At 28.2% G+C, this 22,722-nt stretch overlaps 1 protein-coding gene across 1 annotated transcript in view; it reads right to left on the reverse strand.

Annotated features, from left to right (window-relative positions):
• LOC101901057 (tyrosine-protein phosphatase Lar) overlaps positions 1–22,722 on the reverse strand; it is an 898,201-nt gene that overhangs the window by 83,439 nt on the left and 792,040 nt on the right. Inside the window, exons 14-15 of the mRNA XM_059125202.1 lie at positions 14,009–14,109; positions 587–779 (exon numbers count right to left, since the gene is read on the reverse strand). Coding sequence (XP_058981185.1) covers positions 587–779; positions 14,009–14,109 — 294 coding nt within the window. The remainder of the gene's footprint in view (positions 1–586; positions 780–14,008; positions 14,110–22,722) is intronic.

Below are 22,722 nucleotides of genomic sequence, written 5' to 3' on the forward strand. Positions count from 1 at the left end.
TTTTTTTTTAAATAGTTTTGTTTTTAAGATTAGATCGTCGTTAATTTTTTTTAAAACGTATGTATCGAAAATCGAGGAAAAATATTTTTTTTAAACTAGAAAATCGTGGATTTACAAGAAAATATTTTTTTAAGAGTAGGTAGTGAATTTTTAAAAAATACGTTTTCAATATTAGACATTGCCGTGGGTTTTTAGACCATTGTTTTCAAGACTGCGGATTTAAAAAACAAAAGTTTTCTCCCAATACAAAAAAAATTTTGGATTTAAAAAAAGTAATCTCATAAAAGTTCTTCTCCCAGAAGATCTGAACGGTCTTCTCCCAGAGTAGCTGAAGGTCTTCTCTTAAAAGTGCTAAAGGTCTTCTCTCAGAAGGGCTGAAGGTCTATTCTTTTCACAGAAGGGCTGAAGGCCTTCTCTCAGAAAAAGGAGTTGAAGGTTTTCTCATAGATGTTCTTTTTAGATTTTCTCACAGAAGACCATTTGAGTCGTCTGAAGATATCTGAGTTTTCTTTCATCGTCATGACCAGAATTTAAAGTAGCATTCATCCCTTTGGTTTAATTTTTTTCTAAAACATATTTGTCTTACCTTGTTGTGTTTTCACTTGTACCGGTGTGGACATTGGACCAGCTCCCATTGATGTATAGGCCTGAACGCGCACGGTATAGATGGCGTGCGGTGTCAGATCTGATATTGTGGTTAGTTCACTATTATCCACCAGTTGGGAGTCCCAAGAGGCTTCTGGTTGATTGGGATTGGTGGTATAGTAAACTTTGTAGCCCTGCAAAGGAAAAATTCAAGAGATGATGGATTAGAAAATTATTAAAATCTTAAAATTAGTAATTATCAAAGTAATTATTACTAAAAGTTATATCTAAAATTAATTTAATTAAATTTCCAAATATTTTGAAAATGTTCAATATTTGCTCTAAATAGTTTGTATTTATTAATGAAGCATTTGTTGCAACCCTTACACCTTTTTTCTCCCATTTTCTTCCCTTCTCCTCTCTTTAATTTTGCATAAATTATTTCCACTGGAGTTTTTGTGTTCCTCTTTTTGCAAACATTTTGTTTTTCATTGCATTATTGAATAATTCATAAATTTACTAAAATGTTTTAAAACTTGTTTCATTCTTTCGTTCTTCACCACTTGGTATGCATGTTGGTGACTGTGTCTGTGTGTGTGTGGTTGTGTGCATCTATTTGTGTGCTATTTGTTTATTCAATATTGGCCATGCATTATTTATGAAATTAAATGCTTGCATTTACAATTTGAAAGTCTAGAAATGCATTATAACTCTCAAAACTGACAATGGACGTTGGCTGCAGTGTTTCAAAATAATATTTATACACATGCAATGATTTTGTTTCGTAATGTACAGTACAACATCGATATGAGGAATGGTAATTGTAAAAAAAAAATTAGGGAAGATTTGTTTTTATTTTCTTGGCGAGAATTATAAAAATTATAAAAAAAATCTTTTTTGAACCATGTGATCCAAAAAACTAAATATTTTATTTCTATGAACAATTATTGAAGAATAAAAATATGAAATATATATTTTTTGTGAAATTAATAAAAATTGATTGTTGTTTTGAAGACTATTAGTGTAAAATAAAAATATTAAATATAAATAAAATATTTAAAATTAATATTAAATAAAAAAAATTAGCGGAAATTTAAAAAAAAAAAGAAAAAAACATATATCTCTAAACCTTGGGAATTCAAAAAATGGAGTTTATTCATGGGCAAGGCTATTGAAGTTTTAAAATATCAAATAAAATCGATCAAAAATTGAAATTCTTATACATTTTCAATAAAATATTTAAAAGCAAAATTATTAAATTTAATCAAATACTAAAAATGTCACATTTATTTTAACTAAGATTATAAATTTTCTTTTAAGAAATTATTATGAAAAATAAATAAATAATAATCCTTTCAGTAGTTAAAATCAAGGGCCTACTGTTTTTTGTTGCCTTTCCGTTGCTAAATCGATTTATATTTGTCTAGTTAAGTGATAAAATGTAATATTTAATGTAATGTTTTATGTTTGGAATTTAAATTTTTTGCATTTAAATGATGATGAACAGAAAGCTATTAACATTTGTAATTTTTAGAGCATTTAATGGAACAAACTTTTTTTTTCGCATTTAATAGAGAGTATGAATAGAGGGAACACATTTTCTTAAAATAATATTTTTATATTTTCAACGAGGAAATACGACGTGTTTTTTTTTTAACATTTTTTAAAGGAGAAAATATGACGTAGATTTTTTAGAAATATTTTTTCAAGAAATAAATGCAACGTGGATTTTTTAAAACGATTTTTTCAAGCAGTGAATGCAACGTGGATTTTTTAAAATGCAGCGTGGATTTTTTAAAAATATTTTTTTTTCAACAATAAATGTAACGTGGACTTTTTAAAAATATTTTTTGGAACAATAAATGCAATTTGAATTTTTTAAAAATATCTTTTCGAACAATAAATTCACCCTGGATTTTTAAAAAGTATTTTTCAAGCAATAAATGCAACGGATTTTTTTTTAAATATCTTTTCGAACAATTAATGCAACGTGGATTCTTTAAAAAATATTTTTTTCCGACAATAAATGCAACGTGGATTTTTAAAACGATTTTTTCAAACAATAAATGCAACGTGGATTTTTAAAAAGATTTTTTCAAGCAATAAATGCAACGTGAAGTTTTCAAAAAATATTTTTTCAAGCAATTAATACAAAGTGGATTTTTTAAAAATATTTTTTTAATATTTTTTAAGGAGATACTGTGACGTGGGGTTTTTATTTTTTTTCAAAAGGAAATTGCCATTGATTTTTTTGAAATGCATTTTTTTAAATATTTTTTTTCAAGGATGAAATGCGACGTAGTTCTTTTTTTTAATGATTAGATGCATCGTAGATTTTCGAAAAAAAAAAAAAAAAAAAAATAAGGAGATAATGTGACGTGGATTTTTAAAAAATATTTTTTTCAAGGGGAAATTGCCACTTGCATTTTTCTAAAATATTTTTTTTTAAGAATGAAATGTGACGTGGTTATTATTTTTTTTTTTCAAGCATTAGATGCATCGTAGATTTTCGAAAAGATATAATATTTTTAAGGTGATAATGTGACGTGGATTTTTAAAAAATATTTTTTCAAAAGGAAATTGCCATTTGAATTTTTTGAAATTTTTTTTTAAAGGAAATTGCCACTTGCATTTTTTTAAAGTAATTTTGTCAAGTATGAAATGCGACGTAGTTATTAGTTTTTTTTTCAAGCATTAGATGCATCGTAGATTTTCGAAAAAAAAAATATTTTGTAAGGAGTTGATTTGACGTGGATTTTTTAAAAGTATTTTTTCAAAAAGAAATTGCTAAGTGGATTTTTTAAAAATATATTTTCTCAAAGAGAAAATTCTACGGGGACTTTATAAAAATATTATTTGGAGGAGAAAGTGCGATGTTAATTTTTTAAAAGCATTTTTCAAAGAGAAAGTGACGAAACTTTGACGTGGGATTTTAAAAAAGTATTTTTGCAAAGGGAAATGTGACGCGACTTTTTTAAATATATTTTTATAAGTAGAAAAGACGACGAGGGTTTTTAAAAAAATTTCTTTGAAAATATTTCTTTTTGCAGAAAATCGACGTGAGTTTTTAAGGGGAAAATGTGGCGTCGCTTTTTTAAAAATATTTTTCCAATCAGAAATTGCGACAAGGATTGCAATATATTATTTTATATTCTTTCAAGGAGAAACTTCAATATATTTTTTTAATATTTTTCAAACAAGATCGGTGTTGGTATGTTTGTTCGGGCATTTAGTTGTTGCATAGTTAGGCTTAATCCCATTATTGTTGTCTTATAAAAACAACGTTTGTTTATTAGTGGAGAATGATGGTAATTTTTATCAGCGGGTAAGGCAGGGAATACGTTGGTTTCGGAAAGAACCAACAATCCTCATGGATTTTTTAACTTTTTTGGACATTTTTTTCAAAATATTTTTTTAAATATTTTTACAAAATATTTGTTTTTAAATATTGGATATTTCAATGGCCAGATGTTTATAAAAACTTCACTTTAAGAAAATATTTGTGGAGAAAGTGTGGATTTTTTATTTTTTTAGACATTTTTCAAAATATCTCTTTTAATATTTTTACCAAATATTTTTTTTTAATATTTTTACAAAACATTTTTTAAATATTTTTACAAAATATTTTTCTTAAATGTTTTAGCAAAATATTTTTTTAAATATTTTTACAAAATATTTCTTTTTAAATATTGGATATTTCTATGGCCAGATGTTTATAAAAACTTCACTTTAAGAAAATATTTGTGGAGAAAGTGTAGATTTTTTTAATTTTTTTAGACATTTTTCAAAATATCTTTTTAATATTTTTACAAAATATTTTTTTTTAATATTTTTACAAAATATTTTTTTTAATATTTTTACAAAATATTTTTAAAAAAATTTTTACAAAATATTTATTTTTAAATATTGGATATTTCAATGGTCAGATGTTTATTAAAAACTTCACTTCAAGAAATGTCGATATATTTTAAATTAGAACACTTTCGTTCCTGTTTGATCAATGGGAACATATTTTTTAAACTATTTTTATAACCAAAAAAATAGCATCCACAATTTGTGTAGTTACTTTTCAAAATCATCTCTTTTCCAAAATCAAATAATTTAAGCCTTTTAAAAATATATTTTATTTTTAATAGTTTTTTTTTTTTCTTGTGAAATTTTTCACTTATAAATTCACAACCCATCAAAGGTAATTTGCAGCTAATGCCAATGCAAAGCTGTGCTAACTTTCTTCCAACTTTTTGCCAGAGACTCATATGTTTAGTATTTAGATTGGCATAACATCGTCTTAGAGCATTTAGTTGAGTGCCTCAATGCTAGCTTATAACAGAAAAAAATGTGCACACACATTCACTCACATATGTACTAACACATTCACTTATACATATGTATGCACTACCTAAGTACATGAGCATTAAATTAAGCTACTATATTTACGCTCATTAAATCACCTTTAGCATACTTAAGTATACACTGGTGTACTTAAAAATGTAAACAAACACACATATCCATACATACGTATGTGTGAGTACACACTCTCCTTATACCAAATCAAATACATATATATTTGAGATGTTCTTATATCAGTGTGTAGTGGTGATATAGCTTGCATGTTGCACTTAAGCAAATCAAAGTTTTCTACTTTCCACTAATATAGTAACTAACACATGTTTATACTCTGTATAGACAAATATTGGCATGTACGTATGCGTGAGAATGTACACAAAAAAGTTACCCAGTGAAGAATTCGGCTCAATATAAAATACTAGCTCCCCTTTAGAAATCTGATAAAAATTGATGCGCATATTGGCCAATTTCCGTAAGATGTCTATTGGGAACGTTTTTATACCGAGACATTTCGAAATAATTTTGACTAGAATTAATCATCCAAACAGAGTTTTAGCAATCAGGATTGGCCATTTTATCCTAATTATTTAAAAAAATTAGATTAAAAAAATTGAAATTTCCTTCTGGTTCTCCCGAACATGTTCACTGGGTTATGTGTGGATATTTGAATTTATTTCTTTGCATTGGTTTGACTTTTATTTTAAAACATACTTCAGGGCGTGTGTATGTATATATTTAATGGATTCGGAATATAAATTTATAAAAGTTCTAGCATATATAATTTACTTGTAATTGTTATCGTAAATTACGTAATAGTCTTGGAATAATTTTGCCCTTGTAAGTACAAGCACAAATAAAATAAAATATTTTCTTCAAAGAGGATTGTCCTCCAAATTATAATTGTGAACTTTGAAAATATGAAACAGATTTTCTGTGGTGTTTCCTTAACATTTGCCCCAAGGAGCAACGTAGATTAAAAAAAAAATCAAGGGACTATTGAGACTTTTCATTTTATTTTTTAAGGGCCATTTTTGAAATAATAATGACATTTTTAAAAATATTATTTCAAGGGTGAGTCTTAGATTTAACTATTTTTTAAAGGATCATCATTGATTTTTTAAATCCTTTTTTTAATTTTTTTTGGACGTGGATTTTTTTTTATTTTTTTTTCAGGGAGTAAGCATCGATTGTTTTGCGATATATATTTATGATGGTGATGTCTTTTTAATGCAATTTCCCCAGATGTTTTCTAAACATTTTTTCACATATTAGATTTAAAAAATCTTCAAAGGAATATTGAAAATTTTTCAATTTTTTTCAAGAACGGTTTTTGAATTTAAAAAAAAAATAATTATCAATTATATGATTTCCGATTTTTTTAAATACTATAATCAAGGACACGTAGATTTGTTTTTTAAATATTTTTTTTTCGATGTTTTTAAAAATTTTTTCACAGATTAGATTTAAAAAAAAAAAAAAAACATCAAAGAAATATTGAGAATTTTTAATTTTTTTCAAGGACCGTTTTTGAATTTAAAAAAAAAATAATTTTCAATTATATAATTTCCGATTTTCTTAAATGCTATAATCAAGGACAAGTGGATTTTTTTTTCAAATATTCATCAGAAATATTTAATTAATATTCCTATTTTTTTAATATTTCTTAACAAAGAGACATGAATATTTAAAATATCACCAAGACTCCCGTAATGATTCGTTGGGGTATCTGTATATATGGGCTATACCAAACGTGGACCTATATTGATTTTTATACCCTCAGCCATATAGCGGGTTGGCAGATGTCTATCATCTTCACAGCAGAGTTTGCTATAGCAAACATTTTTGGAGCTGTGAAATTAGAAGAGGATTGGATGCTTATCTACCGTTTTATGGACGTTTCGTTTTTCAAAATGTTAACGCTTTGTGGGGAGGGTACCAGATAGAGTGGACCGATACATTCCATCTTCAGAGCAGATCATTTGTTAGTAGAAATTATGGGATGTGTGAAATATGAAGAGAATCGGATGCTTATTTCGGATTTTATAGTCGTGTTGATTATTCAAAACATTGACCGTTGGTGGGGGAGGTACCAGAAGGAAAGGTCCGATCTTTACCATTTTTATAACAGATCTTGTGCTGATAAAAATATTGACATGTGCCAAGTCTGAATGGATGTTAATTTCGCGTTTTCTGCGCTTCATGGATATTCAAAATATTGACCCTTTGTGGGGGAGGTACCGGAAGGAGTGGACCGATACAGTCTATCATCAGAACAGATATTGTGTTGGTAGAAATAACGGGATGTGTGAAAGAAAACCTGATGCTTATTTTGGATTTTATAATCGTTTTGGATATTCAAAACTTTGACCCTTTGTGGGGGAGGTACGAGAAGAAATGGTCCGATCTCTACCATCTTTATAAAAGATATTGTGCTGATAAAAATATTGAGATGTGCCAAATCTAAATGGAATCGGATGTTAATTTCGCTGTTTATGAGCTTCAAGGATATTTAAATTTTTGACCCTTTGTGGGGGAGGTACCAGAAGGAGTGGACCGATATATTCCATCTTTACACCGGACCTTGGGTTAAAAAAAATATTGTGTTGTATATAATTTGAAGAGAATCGGATTCATATTTCACATCTTTTATGAGTCATAATTGTTCAAAATTTTGACCCCAGATGGATGGAGAGGACCTATATTGTCCATTTCCGCACCAGGCCTAACACTGATACAAATACTAGGATTTGCAAACTTGGAGTAAAATTGGATTATCCTTACTTTTTCTGTGCAGTAAAATATTTGTTTTTTGCGCACTGGCATAATTGTTCGAAAACCCTTTGTGGGGATGTACTGGGACCATTTTTACACCTGAGCTAGCGCTCATGCAAATATTAGGATTTGCGAAGTTGAGCTAAGTCGGGTTGACCTTTCTTTTTCTGTGCAGGAATTGTTTTTTTTTTTTGGAGACCAGAAGGATTGGGTCGATATTGCCCATCTCCGAACTCGACCTAAGTCAAGGTCTATCACATCTAAAATTGTAGTTTTTCGTGAACCACCACAGAAATATATTTTTATATTTTTTTCGAGAAGTGTCATAGATCTAGTCGTGTACTTTGCTCCTGCAGATTCCATCAAAGCTAATTTTCTTACAAAACCATTTCTTTGTCATCCATCCCCACTTCTTTTCTTCAAACTATGCTCCCAGAAGCACAACAACAACAGCAACAAATAATGCATGCTATCAAGAAAATCTGGCGTGAAATTGAACAAAGCAAGCCTTTGGAGAGATTCCAAAAATAATGAAGACCATCAATTAGTCTACAACAGCAACAACAAATGGTATTGTAATATTCAAAGGAATTGATTTGAAAGGCACCTACATATAGACGAATCAATAGTGGGGGGGGAGGAAAGGAAATTCGAGCAACACACACACACATACAAATACATGTGGGTGGATGCAAGAAAAACATAGAACATCATAGACACCGACAATCGACGGCAACAATGGGAGGGGGCAATTGGTGGAATGAGAATAGTGCAGCTGCATTTAAGAGCCTCGCTCTCCCCCGCCCCACCCCCACATTATTGCCGGGGTACATAAACAAGGATTCAAATACATGATCAAACACTAATATTAACATACATTTACACATACATACATCCATGCATGTCTTTACGAACACATGTGAAAACAAGCAGCACATTTATATGGAAATTCTACATACATGTGTGTGTGTGTGTCTGTGTAGAAACGGCCATACATTGGCCTGTGAACACAAAAGGTGTTAGTGCTTTCATTTAATTTAATTACCAATAGTGTATGCAATACAATGCATGCACACCGACCAACATACACATGTTTGTGTATATGTATACAAACACAATCATCTGTTCACTCTCTCTCTCTCTCTCTAATGTATAAATATTATTGGAACAACAGCAGCAGCAACAACAACAGCAACAACATTGTTCGCCATAGCATTCTTGCCAAAAGGATTCATCCATTTGTTCATTCATTCTTTCATTGAATTAAATTGTGTGTTGTAAATAGATTTATGTGTGAGTGTGCACGTGTGTGTTTGTCTGACTGTGAGTGAATATTTGCGTGTTCGTGTGTGTTCGCTTTGCATTTAAATGCCTTTTGATGTGATTTTATATCGCTCGCCATGCACATATTTTGCAGTGCGTACAAACAATGAGGCCCATAAACAACAATCAATTTACTTTGTGCTTTTGTCTTGACTTCTAAAAATTCTCTTTATGTCTATGCATTTACAAATGGACAAACATACTTTTAATTATACATATATGCATATAAATATTGGGAGAGGTCAATAATTTCGCAGCAGATTTTTCGAGTGTGTAAAGCGATTAGTGTTAACTATGGAAGGCTATGGCCATTATTAAATGGTCTGAGAACAAAAGCAAAGAGAAAACAATTAGCGAGAGTAACAATGGGGAATTATTTAAATTGATTTTTGAGAGAGATCAAATATTCCTTGAAAATGAATTAATTTTTTAAATATTTTTAAAGGACCATCCACAAACGTGGATTTGAGAAAAGTATTTTTGTAAGGATCATGCGCAAATGTGGATTTCATAAATATATTTTTTCAAGGACTATCCATAAACCTGGATTTTTTAAAAATATTTTTTCAAGGACTATCCATAAACGTGGATTTTTTAAAAATATTTTTTCAAGGACTATCCATAAACGTGGATTTTTTAAAAATATTCTTTCAATGACTATCCATAAAGGTGGATTTTTTAAAAATATTTTTTCAAGGACCAAAGACGAACGTGGAATTTTTAAAAATATTTTTTCAAGGACCAAAGACAAACGTGGATTTTTTAAAAATATTTTTTCAAGGAACAACAAAAACAAACATTAATTTTTTACAAATATTTTTTCAAGGACCAAAGACAAATGTGGATTTCTTAAAAATATTTTTTCAAGGACCATCAACAAACGTGGATTTTTTAAAAATATTTTTTTAAGGACCATCAACAAACGTGGATTTTTTAAAAATATTTTTTCAAGGACCATCAACAAACGTGGATTTTTAAAAATATTTTTTCAAGGACCATCAACAAACGTGGATTTTTTAAAAATATTTTTTCAAGGACCATCAACAAACGTGGATTTTTTAAAAACATTTTTTCAAGAACCATCAACAAACGTGGATTTTTAAAAATATTTTTTCAAGGAACAAAAACAAAAGTGGATTTTTTAAAAATATTTTTTCAAGGAACAAAAACAAAAGTGGATTTTTTAAAAATATTTTTTCAAGGAACAAAAACAAAAGTGGATTTTTTAAAAATATTTTTTCAAAGACTAAGGTTCTTGAAAATTATTTTTTTTTTAAGGACTACTTTCAATGGGGATTGTAAAAAATTATTTATTTCAAGGACTATTTTAAACGTGGGCTTTTTAAAATTAGTTTTTTAAATAACTACTTATAACGTGGATTTTGTAAAACTAGTTTTTAAAGGACTACTTTTAACATGGATTGTTTAAAATTATTGTTTTCAAGGACTAATTTAAACGTGGGGTTTTATAATTAGTTTTTTAAAAGACTATTTTAAACGTATAGGTATTTTTTAGAAAATATTTTTCAAATTATCCACTATATCTACAAACGTTAATTTTTTTTTCAAAATACTAACAAACGTGATTTTTTTTAAATACTCACAAACGTGGATTTTTTCAAAATATTCACAAACGTGGATTTGTTCAAAATATTCACAAACGTGGATTTTTTAAAAATATTCACAAACGTGGATTTTTTAAAAATATTCACAAACGTGGATTTTTTAAAAATATTCACAAACGTGGATTTTTTAAAAATATTCACAAACGTGGATTTTTTAAAAATATTCACAAACGTGGATTTTTTAAAAATATTCACAAACGTGGATTTTTTAAAAATATTCACAAACGTGGATTTTTTAAAAATATTCACAAACGTGGATTTTTTAAAAATATTCACAAACGTGGATTTTTTATTAAAATATTCACAAACGTAGAAATATTCACAAAAATGGATTTGTTAAAAGTATCCAAAATATCCACACAATAAACGCGGTTTTTTTAAATGTCCAAAAACGTGCATTCTTTTCAAGGACCAATTAAAACCGTAGAAAATTTTTAAAAAAATCCACAGAAGTGGAGTTTTTTAAATTTTTTTTCAAAGAATTTTTTCTAGATTTTTTTTAAATATCCACAAACGTCGATGTTTTTAGACATATTTTTAAAAATAATCACAAACTTGGTTTTTGTCGATTTTTTTTAATTATTCTTTTGATAATTCTAAAGTGTAACTTTCCGAACTTTTATTTTAATTATTTTGCATTTCAAATCTTCCGTGACCTCTCTTCCCCAAAAAAAATGTACAAGTACCAATATCTTTCTTCAAAATATTCCAAAATATCCCATCAATTTGCCATTCATGTATTAACACATTTACATGATATCTAATTACATAATACATTTCCTGTCATGATATCGAATATTGTCATTATAAATGTGCCCAGTATCAGATTGACCTATATGTTAATTTCAAAGAACATGATTTTGCTTTCAATTGACGCATACACACACACATATATATATATATATACTGCACACATCCTTAAATATATTGTCATGATTTTGCCATACCCATCCATATCTTTACACAAATTAATTACAATTTCAAAGGAAACGTAGAACCGACAACGACGACGACCTTCTGGCATGAATGTGTCACAACGCCATCATTTTGCTGTGGCAGCAACAATCTTTTAACATAATCAAATTATCCGGCTGGAATTGAAGCCTGATAATTGTATTCGATAAAGACACTACTACCACTACTAATACACTTACAATTCATGTAGATGTAGAAAATTGTAGGGAATTACATAAATTAAGAGATATGAAGAGATTTTTGGGAAGATATGAAGTGCTCGATGCGGGAAGATATGAAGGACGGAAAGACGTCAGATTGGAAAATAAAATTATTTTCAACTGCAAGTCTTTTAATAATCGAAAATCAAAAGACTCGAAGGGCTCTCTTCCGAATGTTTGTAAAAAAACACCTTCCGTCTTCTGCCCTATTGAGACTGTCTATGAAACTTCTGTAAAGCATCTTTTCAGGAGATCTATAAAAAAATCCTACAGATCCTCTAAGGAGCTTTTAAATTATAAACATAAATTAAATTATAAACGTCCTTAAAAAATGCACGTTTGCTTTTGGTCCTTGAAAAATATTTTTAAAAAATCCACGTATGTCTATTGTCCTTCAAAAATATTTTTAAGATATCCACATTTGTCTGCGATCCTTAGAAAAGTAATTTTAAAAAGTCCACGTTTGTTGATGGTCCGTGAAAAAATATTTTTAACAAGTCCACGCTTGTCTTTGGTCTTTGAAAAAATATTTTTAAAAAATCCACGTTTGTTTTTGGTCTTTAAAAAAATATTTTTAAAAAATCCCCGTTTGTCTATTGTCCTTGAAAAAATATATTTAAAAAATCCACGTTTATGGATAGCCCTTGAAAAAATATTTTTAAAAAATCCACGTTTATAAATAGTCCTTGAAAAAATATTTTTAAAAAATTCACGTTTATGAATAGTCCTTGAAAAAAATATTTTTAAAAAAATCCACGTTTGTCTTTGGTCCTTGAAAAAGTTTTTTTTTAAATTCCACGTTTATGAATAGTCCTTGAAAAAATATTTTTAAAAAATCCACGTTTATGAATAGTCCTTGAAAAAATATTTTTAAAAAATTCGCGTTTATGAATAGTCCTTGAAAAAATATTTTTAAAAAATCCACGTATGTGAATAGTCCTTGAAAAAATATTTTTAAAAAATTCACGTTTATGAATAGTCCTTGAAAAAATATTTTTAAAAAATCCACGTTTATAAATAGTCCTTGAAAAAATATTTTTAAAAAATCCACGTTTATGAATAGTCCTTGAAAAAATATTTTTAAAAAATCCACGTTTATGAATAGTCCTTGAAAAATATTTTTAAAAATCCACGTTTATGAATAGTCCTTGAAAAAATGTTTTTATGAATAGTCCTTGAAAAAATGGAATTTGAGAATGTTAACATTTATTTTTTAAATATTTTTTAATTTATTTTTTCTTCTGGGTTTTTCTAAACACCCGTCAAGTTGCCCATAACGACTCCCCCTACGTTAGCTATGAATACTCTCTAGTTATAATCCGATTATTAAAACCTACGTTAAAGACAGATATAAAGTCTTTAATACCAGTTTCAAGAGACACACGGTTTTCCACCAACCTTCCCACCACGGTCCTTTTATAGGGAGGAAACTAAATATTCCACACTTTCATATTGCAAATAATTAAATTATAATTTCTCTCAATCTCTCTCTTCATTTCGTACTCTCTGAAGCTAAATGTCATAATGACTCCATTATCATATTCTGCAACATTCCAAAATTTATTAATTACCATTATATGGCATTAGTTAATTATTGTGAAGATATTTACACACATTCCAGTAATGTGGTAAAATATTTTGAATGCATTTTGCCTAATGTTTGAAAATCGACTATTGAATGGGCAATGTGTGAAGGAGAATTTTGAATAATTGGACAAATAGAAAATCGGTTACCTAAAGCATTTTTAGACAGTTCTGTCGGATTAGGAGGACATTTTTTTTTTAATTTTCAAGATTTTTTGTGAATATCGGTTTCTAGGGTTCTCAAATTAATTAATTCATGGCTCTTTAATAACTAGAACTTCAAACTTTCTCTGAAACTTCTTTCGTGGAGAAAGATTCAAAATGTCCAGTATTACTTACATATATTTATTAAGCCATGTTAAATACACTGCCCCCTCCCACATGCATTCATGCATATCATACCCCACTACATTTACTTTTCAATTTCGACTGAATGTGAAAATTACTTCAAAATTCCCCGAAACTATTTGCCAATTTATTTACATTTCAGAATGTAATCACACAATGCACACAAATAAAAGTAGCTTAAGGGAGCTTATACTCTCCTGCCGAAGGCTTATAGCTATAGATGTAATAATCTTTCGGTAATATACTTACGGTCACTTGTCCATTCGGTGTCTCTGGCGGTTCCCAGGTAATGACCATTGTCGATGAGGATAATGGTCGGACTTGAACATTACGTGGGGCACTTTCCATTTCTGAAATCAAATTAGACAAATAGAGAGTTAGAATATGGAAAGTTTAAGAGAGATTAAATAAAAAAGATTTTTAAATGTTATATGATGAAAATGTGTGTGTGTGAGTGAATAAAACTGAGTGGGTTTGGTAAACATCTTGTAAAAATTTTTTTAATCTTTGTAAAAACGAGTTTTGTTAAATTAAACACAATTTTTAGCCCGTATCAGGATTTTTTATATATATTTTTTTAAGATTTGATATTATAGCTTCATAATTTACAAGAGGATATTATCTAATATTTCCATAAAAATCATTCTTTACACAAAAACTTATAATAATAATAATAATAATAAATAATAATAATAATAATAATAATAATAATAATAATATAATAATAATAATAATAATAATAATAATAATAATAATAATAATATAATAATAATAATAATAATAATAATAATAATAATAATAATAATAATAATAATAATAATAATAATAATAATAATATAATAATAATAATAATAATAATAATAATAATAATAATAATAATAATAATAATAATAATAATAATAATAATAATAATAATAATATAATAATAATATAATAATAATAATAATAATAATAATAATAATAATAATAATATAATAATAATAATAATAATAATAATAATAATAATAATAATAATAATAATATAATAAATAATAATAATAATAATAATAATAATAATAATAATAATAATAATAATAATAATAATAATAATAATAATAATAATATAATAATAATAATAATAATAATAATAATAATAATAATAATAATAATAATAATAATAATAATAATAATAATAATAATAATAATAATATAATAATAATAATAATAATAATAATAATAATAATAATAATAATAATAATAATAATAATAATAATAATAATAATAATAATAATAATAATAATAATAATATAATAATAATAATATAATATATAATAATAATAATAATAATAATAATAATTATAATAATAATAATAATAATAATAATAATAATATAATAATAATAATAATAATAATAATAATAATAATAATAATAATAATAATAATAATAATAATAATAATAATAATAATAATAATAATAATAATAATAATAATAATAATAATAATATAATAATAATAATAATAATAATAATAATAATATAATAATAATAATAATAATAATATAATAATAATAATAATAATAATAATAATAATAATAATAATAATAATAATAATAATAATAATAATAATATAATAATAATAATAATAATAATAATGATAATTTCGTAATTCTATACCCTCTCCATTAATTATTATCATTTTTACGTTTTAAAAATTGAATTAAATTGAATTAAAAATTAAATTAAACGTTTCCAAATGTTTACAATTTGGATTTGTTTGTTTTGCAAAAAAAAAGATGTTCCCAAGAAAACTGTTTAAATTTTCCATAAAAAGGATAATTTTTCACAAACAAATCCTAATATAACCAATTTTATGCGAAATCATAAATTCCGATAAATTTCATATTCATATCAGGCTTCTTCTTGAGAGAAATATTTAGGCATAGGAAGTTATGACAGATAAAATTATTGAAAATTGTAATCCTTTGTGGGTGAGGTACCAGAAGGGGTTCGCAGATATATATCACCTTCTCAACAGATATTGTGTTGACAAAAATGTTTGTATGTGTGAAATCTGAAGAGAGTTGGATGCTTATTTCGCTTCTTTTCAAAATATAGAACCCTATGTTGGGGAGGTACCAGAAGGAATTGGCAGATCTCCACATTCTTTATAACAGATTCTGTCTTGATAGACATACTCAGAAGTGCCAAGTCTATGTAGAATCGGATGTTAATTTCGCGGAGGTACTTAATGAAGAGGACCGAAGTTGTCCATTTTCTCACCTGACCTAGAACTGATGCAAATATTAGGATTTGCAACATTGGAGCAAAATCGGATTATTGATTTCTCTTTCTGTCCAGAAAGTTTTTTTTTTTTTGAGAATTTCGGCCTTTTGTAGCAGAGGAGGTACTAGAACCGAACTAGATATAAGTTTGAAAAAAATATAACGATGTACCAAGTAGACAAATCGGATACTCCGTTTGAGAGTTATCGTGTGCACCAGGCAGACAGACGGACGGACGGACACTGCTAGATCGACTCCAAATGTCCTGAAACGGATTTGGTGCAAACAGACCTATAGTCTAAAGCCGTTATTCGGAATAGGCACGTTTTGACCATATCAATTGATATATATACCCTCTGTAGCCATATGGCTGAGGGTATAAAAACTATGCATGTGAAAATTTTCCGATGATACAAAGCAAACTTCTCAAATGGCTCATTCCAAATTGCATTTTCTACAAAAAATTTTGATTTTTTATTTTCCAGGTTTTGAAAATGATGTATTTTTTCGTAATAATTTTCTTTTTAATTTTTTATAAAAATGTTTTTTTTTTCACCGAAAACTTTAAAAATACATCAAGTAAAAATTAAATTAAAAATTTCATTGCAAAATATACTTGTACAAAATTCCAAAAGAAGCTCTCCCAAGTTTCTATAAAAATCGATTTTTTTCCATGGAAATTAAATGTATTTTCAACAGAATATTTTGTATATATTTCGTGAATGAAATGCTTTTATGTATTTATTATAAGTTCTTAAATTTTTTTATAACTCAGATTTTCCTTATTTTAAGACCAAAAGATCCTAAGGAAAATGTTGAAAATTTTTCGAGAGAAATTATTTAAATTTACAAAATTTCTTTTAAAAAAATTATTTTACAAAATTTAAAAATTAATTTTTTTTTAAAAAATTATTTTTTTTTAAATTAAAATTTTTTGCAAATTTTACTTTTAATTGAATATAGTGTATACAAAAAATCATTAATTCCTACTTTCTTTTTATTTATTTTCAGATTCTCATCGCAGATTTTCCACCACATGGAATCAATTTGGCAGGATATGGAATCAAGTATTCCCGAACAACAAACATCCCCGAACATTCTCAAAAAATATTATAAAAATTATATTTTTATATCGATATTTAATGCTAATTTATTTATTATTATATATTATAATTTCGAATAAATGAATAAATAAAGAACCCTAGAATATAATATTTATAATTTTTACCTTGTTTTATTTGGAAAAATGGTATTTTATTTATTTAGCAATGCTTCTTATGAAGAAGTTAAAAAAAATCTGAAGTATAGCCAACAAATAAAAAAAAACTGAAAAAAATATTCTGGCCTTAAAATTATTAATTAATTAATAACACACAATAAAAACTTTCAGGGAATTTATTAATATTCACATCATTTGAGTGCAAAATAGGTATGGGATCCATATTATTCAAGATATCTGCACAAAATATCCTCAGATACCAAAAAATAAAACACTTCATAAATCAGAGAAGAATTTATTGAATAAAATTTAATTAAGAAATCCTAAAAAATATCCTGCACGGAAGGGAAGAAAATGGGCTTGATTATCATCAGAATTAAGCTAATATTGAAATAAGTTTAATCCTGATTCTGTTTAAACGGAAGAAACAAAAAATAGGTAAAAGTTAAACAAATATAAAAAATTAAAAATTATTAAATCAGGGACTTTATTAAAATAAATTTCATAACTTGAGCGCAAAATAGGTATTGAATACCTATTATTCAAGATATCTGCATAAAATGTCCTTAGAGACCAGAAAAACAAACACTGCATAAAAAATCAGAGAAGAATTATTTATTGAATAAATTTAATTTAGACATTCTAAAAAAATATCCTGCACGGAAGGAAGAAAATAGGATTGATTATCAGAACTGGACTAAATAAATATTGAAATAAATTTAATTATAAAGTTTAAAACCCCTCATAAAAATATCCGGAACGGAAGGAATAAAGAAATAAATAAATAAAAAAAAATAAATGAATGGATTAAAATTTAAAAAGATATAAAAAATTAGAAAAAACAGTTTTTTTAGGGAATTTATTAAAATAATTTACATAATTTGAGTGCAAAATAGGTATTGAATCCCTATTATTCGATCGATATATCTGCTTAAAATGTCCTTAGAGACCCGAAAATCAAAATTTCAGTTTTTCTCCCTTTAAAGTTGCCAATTTCCAATGTGTGCCAATTTCGAAATACCAGGCGAACAGAATTTCCAGCAGGTGGATGAAGAATTTATTTTTGCAAAATAGTAGGAGTCACCCTGTGGCTAATTATGACAAATTAGGTTATGTGAATTATACTTTTAGGCGCGTAAATTAAATCAGTTACCGTAAGAAGTCCCATATGGCTGAATTAAATCTAAGTTCCTAAGAGTATGCTTTGAAATCCTTGGTTTGCGTTTCAAGGTGACAGGGTGTCTCCAACAAAACCAGAGGACAATAGAATTGGATTTATTTTCTAATGATTTAAGGTAACAGGAATGTGACGCAAGAATACTTACCACCAATTACCACAAGCAAATTAAAACAAATTAATTTAACAGAAATAAATTGATTTGGTACTTTTTTTTGTGGCGTTAAAAGATTTTATTTCACAATTATTGGCCCGATTACAGGCAATAGAATTTATTATAGAAATTGAGTTACAGGAAAATACCGGAAAAATATAACACTGAATTGAGGATTTCAAATTTAATTGAAATTCAAATTTATTGAGTATTTGTTTTTTTAACACGAAAATTTACAATACTGAATTGCGTATTTAAAACAAATGTTTTCTACTCCTTATAAAAATACTTAATTTTTTATAAATATTTTACAAGAAAAAAAATCGATAATTTTCTTAACTTGATGTTGAAGGACTTTCTCCCCCAAAATTGTAGATTTGTGCGAACATTTTTTGTGGGACTACAAGGCAAAAAAGCATAGGAATATTTGAAAAAATTTCTAGCCATCTATCGGCAAATTTTAAGGTCATCCTGGTAAACTTTTCATGGAACTTTCCACCAACATTTTTTTTCAGGGACTTTCTGGTACAAAGACAAGTTTTTTTGGGATTTTTTTTTTCAATTACCTTCTGCCCCAAAATTGTAATATTTGTAAGGACATTTTTAAGGACCTCATAACCAAAAACCATAACAAACATAACCATAACCGACGGATGTATACCCTCAGCCAATGTTCGATTAGTTAAATATATTTGGATATCTATTATGATTATTCAAATTGTTGACCCTCTATGAAGTAGGTTCCGAACGCTATCTTCACACCAGACCTTGGGTTAATACAAATATTTAAATGTGTGAAACATGAATAGAACCGGAGGCTTATTTCTGATTTTATAATCGTTTTGGTTATTTCAAATTTTGACCCATTGTGGGGGAGGTACCAGGAGGAAGGGTCCGATCTCTACCATATTTTTAACAGATCTTGTGTTGATAGAAATATTAAGATGCGCCAATGGAATCGGATGTTAATTTCGCGTTTTATGAGCTTCAAAGTTATTAAAATGTTGACCCTTTGTGGGGGAGGTACCAGAAGGAACCGATATATTCCATCTTCACACCAGGTGGGTTAAGAAAAATATTGTGAAAAAATATTGGCGGACTCTTACGCCACATTTTATAAGAGTTATAATTATTCAAAATGTTAACCCTTTGTGGGGGAGGTACTCTATGTAGTGGACCGATATTGTCCATTTTCGCAACTGGCCTAGCAATGAAGCAAATATTAGGATTTGCAAAGTTGGAGCAATATCGGAGCATCCTATAATGATGTGCAATAAAATATTTTTGTTTTGAAAATTTCGACCTTTTGTGGCAGAGGAGGTACTAGAACCGAACTCGATATAAGTTTGACAAAAATATAACGATGTAGCAAGTAGACAACTCGGATATTCCGTTCGAGAGCTATTGTGCGCACCAGCCACGCAGACAGACAGACGAACGTACATCGCTAGATCGACTACAAAGTCCTGAAACGGATTTGGTCCAAAGGGACCTAGGGTCTAAAAGCATTATTTCGATGAGCAACATTTTGGCCGTATCAAATGACATCGCTAGATCGACTCCAAATGACCTGAAACGAATTTTGTCCAAAGAGACCTAGGGTCTAAAATCATTATTTCGATGAGGCACGTTTTGGCCTTAGCAAATGATATATATCCTCTCTAGCCATATGGTTGAGGGTATAAATATGACTAAAATGTATTTGTAAAAGTATTTGAAATCGGGACATACCCCTATACCATAAACGTTGAGGTTGGCATGACTCATATTTTATATAAATTATTCTGCAAGAAACCTAAAGGCCTGTATCTAAAGCTCTATCTTAAATTTTGACAAAGTAGCTAGATATTTGAGGAGGCAGGTATTTTTTACATATTTGACGATATAAGTTTGACAAAAATATAACGATGTACCAAGTAGACAAATCGGATATTCCGTTCGAGAGCTATTGTGCGCACCAGTCATACAGACAGACAGACGAACGTACATTGCTAGATCGATTACAAAGTCCTGGAACGGATTTGGACCAAAGAGACCTAGGGTCTAAAATCATTATTTCGATGAGGCACGTTTTGGCCGTATCAAATGATACCATATCTAGCCCTATGGTTGAGGGTATAAATATGGCTAAAATGTAGTTCGGGGTTGACATGACCCATATTTCATATAAATTATTCTGCAATTAACCTAAAGGCCTGTATCTTAAGTTCTATCTTAAATTTTGACAAAGTAGAGAGCTAGATATTTGAGGAGGCAGGCATTTTTTACATATTTGTAAGAAATCCTGGTCTTAAATCTCGAAATTTTTATGGACATCCTTTAAGGATACTCATGGATTTTCCCAATATTTTCTTTCAGTGACTTTCTGGTACAAAAACATGTTTTTTAGGACTTTTTCAATTCTCAGGATATTTTTAAGGACCTCTGACAAAATCAAAAATGTATAAAAATTTTTAGTATTTTTTCAATTCCAATTTTTTTATGTTTTAAAATTTTTAAATTTTGAAAGGACATTTTCAAGGCCCTCATGACCAAAAATTTTGACTTTTATTATTGAAAATAATTTTAGGGACTTTTAAGGACTTTCTGTCCAAAATTTTAGAGTTAAGTTTATTTTAGAGTTTTAATGGTTATAACCAGAGCGCATATATCTGCTCATGGATTTTCCCAACATTTTCTTTCGGTGACTTTCTGGTACAAAAAAAAAAAAAAAAAAAAAATTAGGATGTTTTTCAATTCTAATTTCTTCATGCTCAAAAATTCTAAATTTTTGAAAGGACATTTTTAAGGTTCTCATGACCAAAAATTTTGACTTTTTTATTGCAAATTTTTTTAGGGACTTTTAAGGACTTTCTGTCCAAAATTTTAGAGTTTAGTTCATTTTAGAGTTTTGATGTTTATAACCTGAGCCTATATACCTGCCTGCAAACCGATTCACACTTTTTGGCATGTCTCGGTTTACTTAACTTCCAATTTCATTTATGAATTTCGATATCGGAGATCATATTTTGAGTTTTTTTGCACAAACAAAATGGAATCCCGAATCTCCTCAGAGCAAAGTAACACCATATTTCCTTGTCCTTTAATTTATTGACATTTTCAAGAGCCACGTCCTTAAAGCCTTGAAGTCCACCCACACATAAACACAACCACATAAGAAAATATCTCTACATATATATGTAAAGGTCCTTTCGTCTCAACCGCAAAGTCAATTGTAATATGTCATTGTTGGATGACCGGACGGCCAACCAACCTAGGCATGGAGTGTATGGCGCGATGTTGGGTTGTGGCATTATTTTCCATGTTTCTTGTCCATCATCTTTATCTTTTCATAATGAAAATTGTGGGGTGAGGGTGTTTCACATGCTTTGCGGTTTTTTGTCTTGCCTTGCCTTGCCTTACCCGATCTGTCAAGTCTTAACCACTGATTTCCTTTTGGTCTAAAAGGAAATTGTGGTAGGTGGTCGGGGTTGGTGATTTTCCTGTTGGTATGGCTTACATTTATTATTGAAGGTAAATAAATTTCCTTGCCGATGATGATGCTGCTGATGCTGGGAGCTTCATTTCCAATATTTCTTTGCTCCGTTTTAATTAGCAATTAATTGAAGTTGATGCTGTTCGGGCTGTCGTCTTGGTGTGTTTTTCTTTATTTTTTTTTCTCAACAACAGCATCAACGGCAAGTTTTAAATTGAACCATGTTCCAGAGTTGGTTTTATTTTTGCTTTTTAATTTTTTTCCTCCTTCTGCCGGGGCATACTAGGAGGACATGTAGCTGAAGCTACCAGAGCACAACAGCGCCCAGTCATACCAACACATATTGTGTTAGAAGTTTAAGACTGGCGTGTGCTTTGTCAGTTTTATGCAGATAATCGTTTATTAACTTTGTGACCCCCTACCACTCTCCGCCCCCACTCTCTTACCCATTTCATAGCACTCCCTCGCTACTGCCATGGCAGATTGTTACGTGGTTGACGTTTTCTGTTCTTGGCACATTACTCGGGTACTACATGAGATGTTTAATAAAAAAAACAATTATTAAAAACTTTTTCAATTGCAAACACTTTTTGTTCGTTGCGAAAAAAGAAAAATACATTTCCCGGTAGCAACATGAAAACGTAGAGAATTTTTCAAAAAAAAAAAAGTAGCTACACA

Source organism: Musca domestica, unplaced genomic scaffold (genome assembly GCF_030504385.1).
Source record: "Musca domestica strain aabys unplaced genomic scaffold, Musca_domestica.polishedcontigs.V.1.1 32, whole genome shotgun sequence".
Taxonomy (NCBI): Eukaryota; Metazoa; Arthropoda; class Insecta; order Diptera; family Muscidae; genus Musca; species Musca domestica.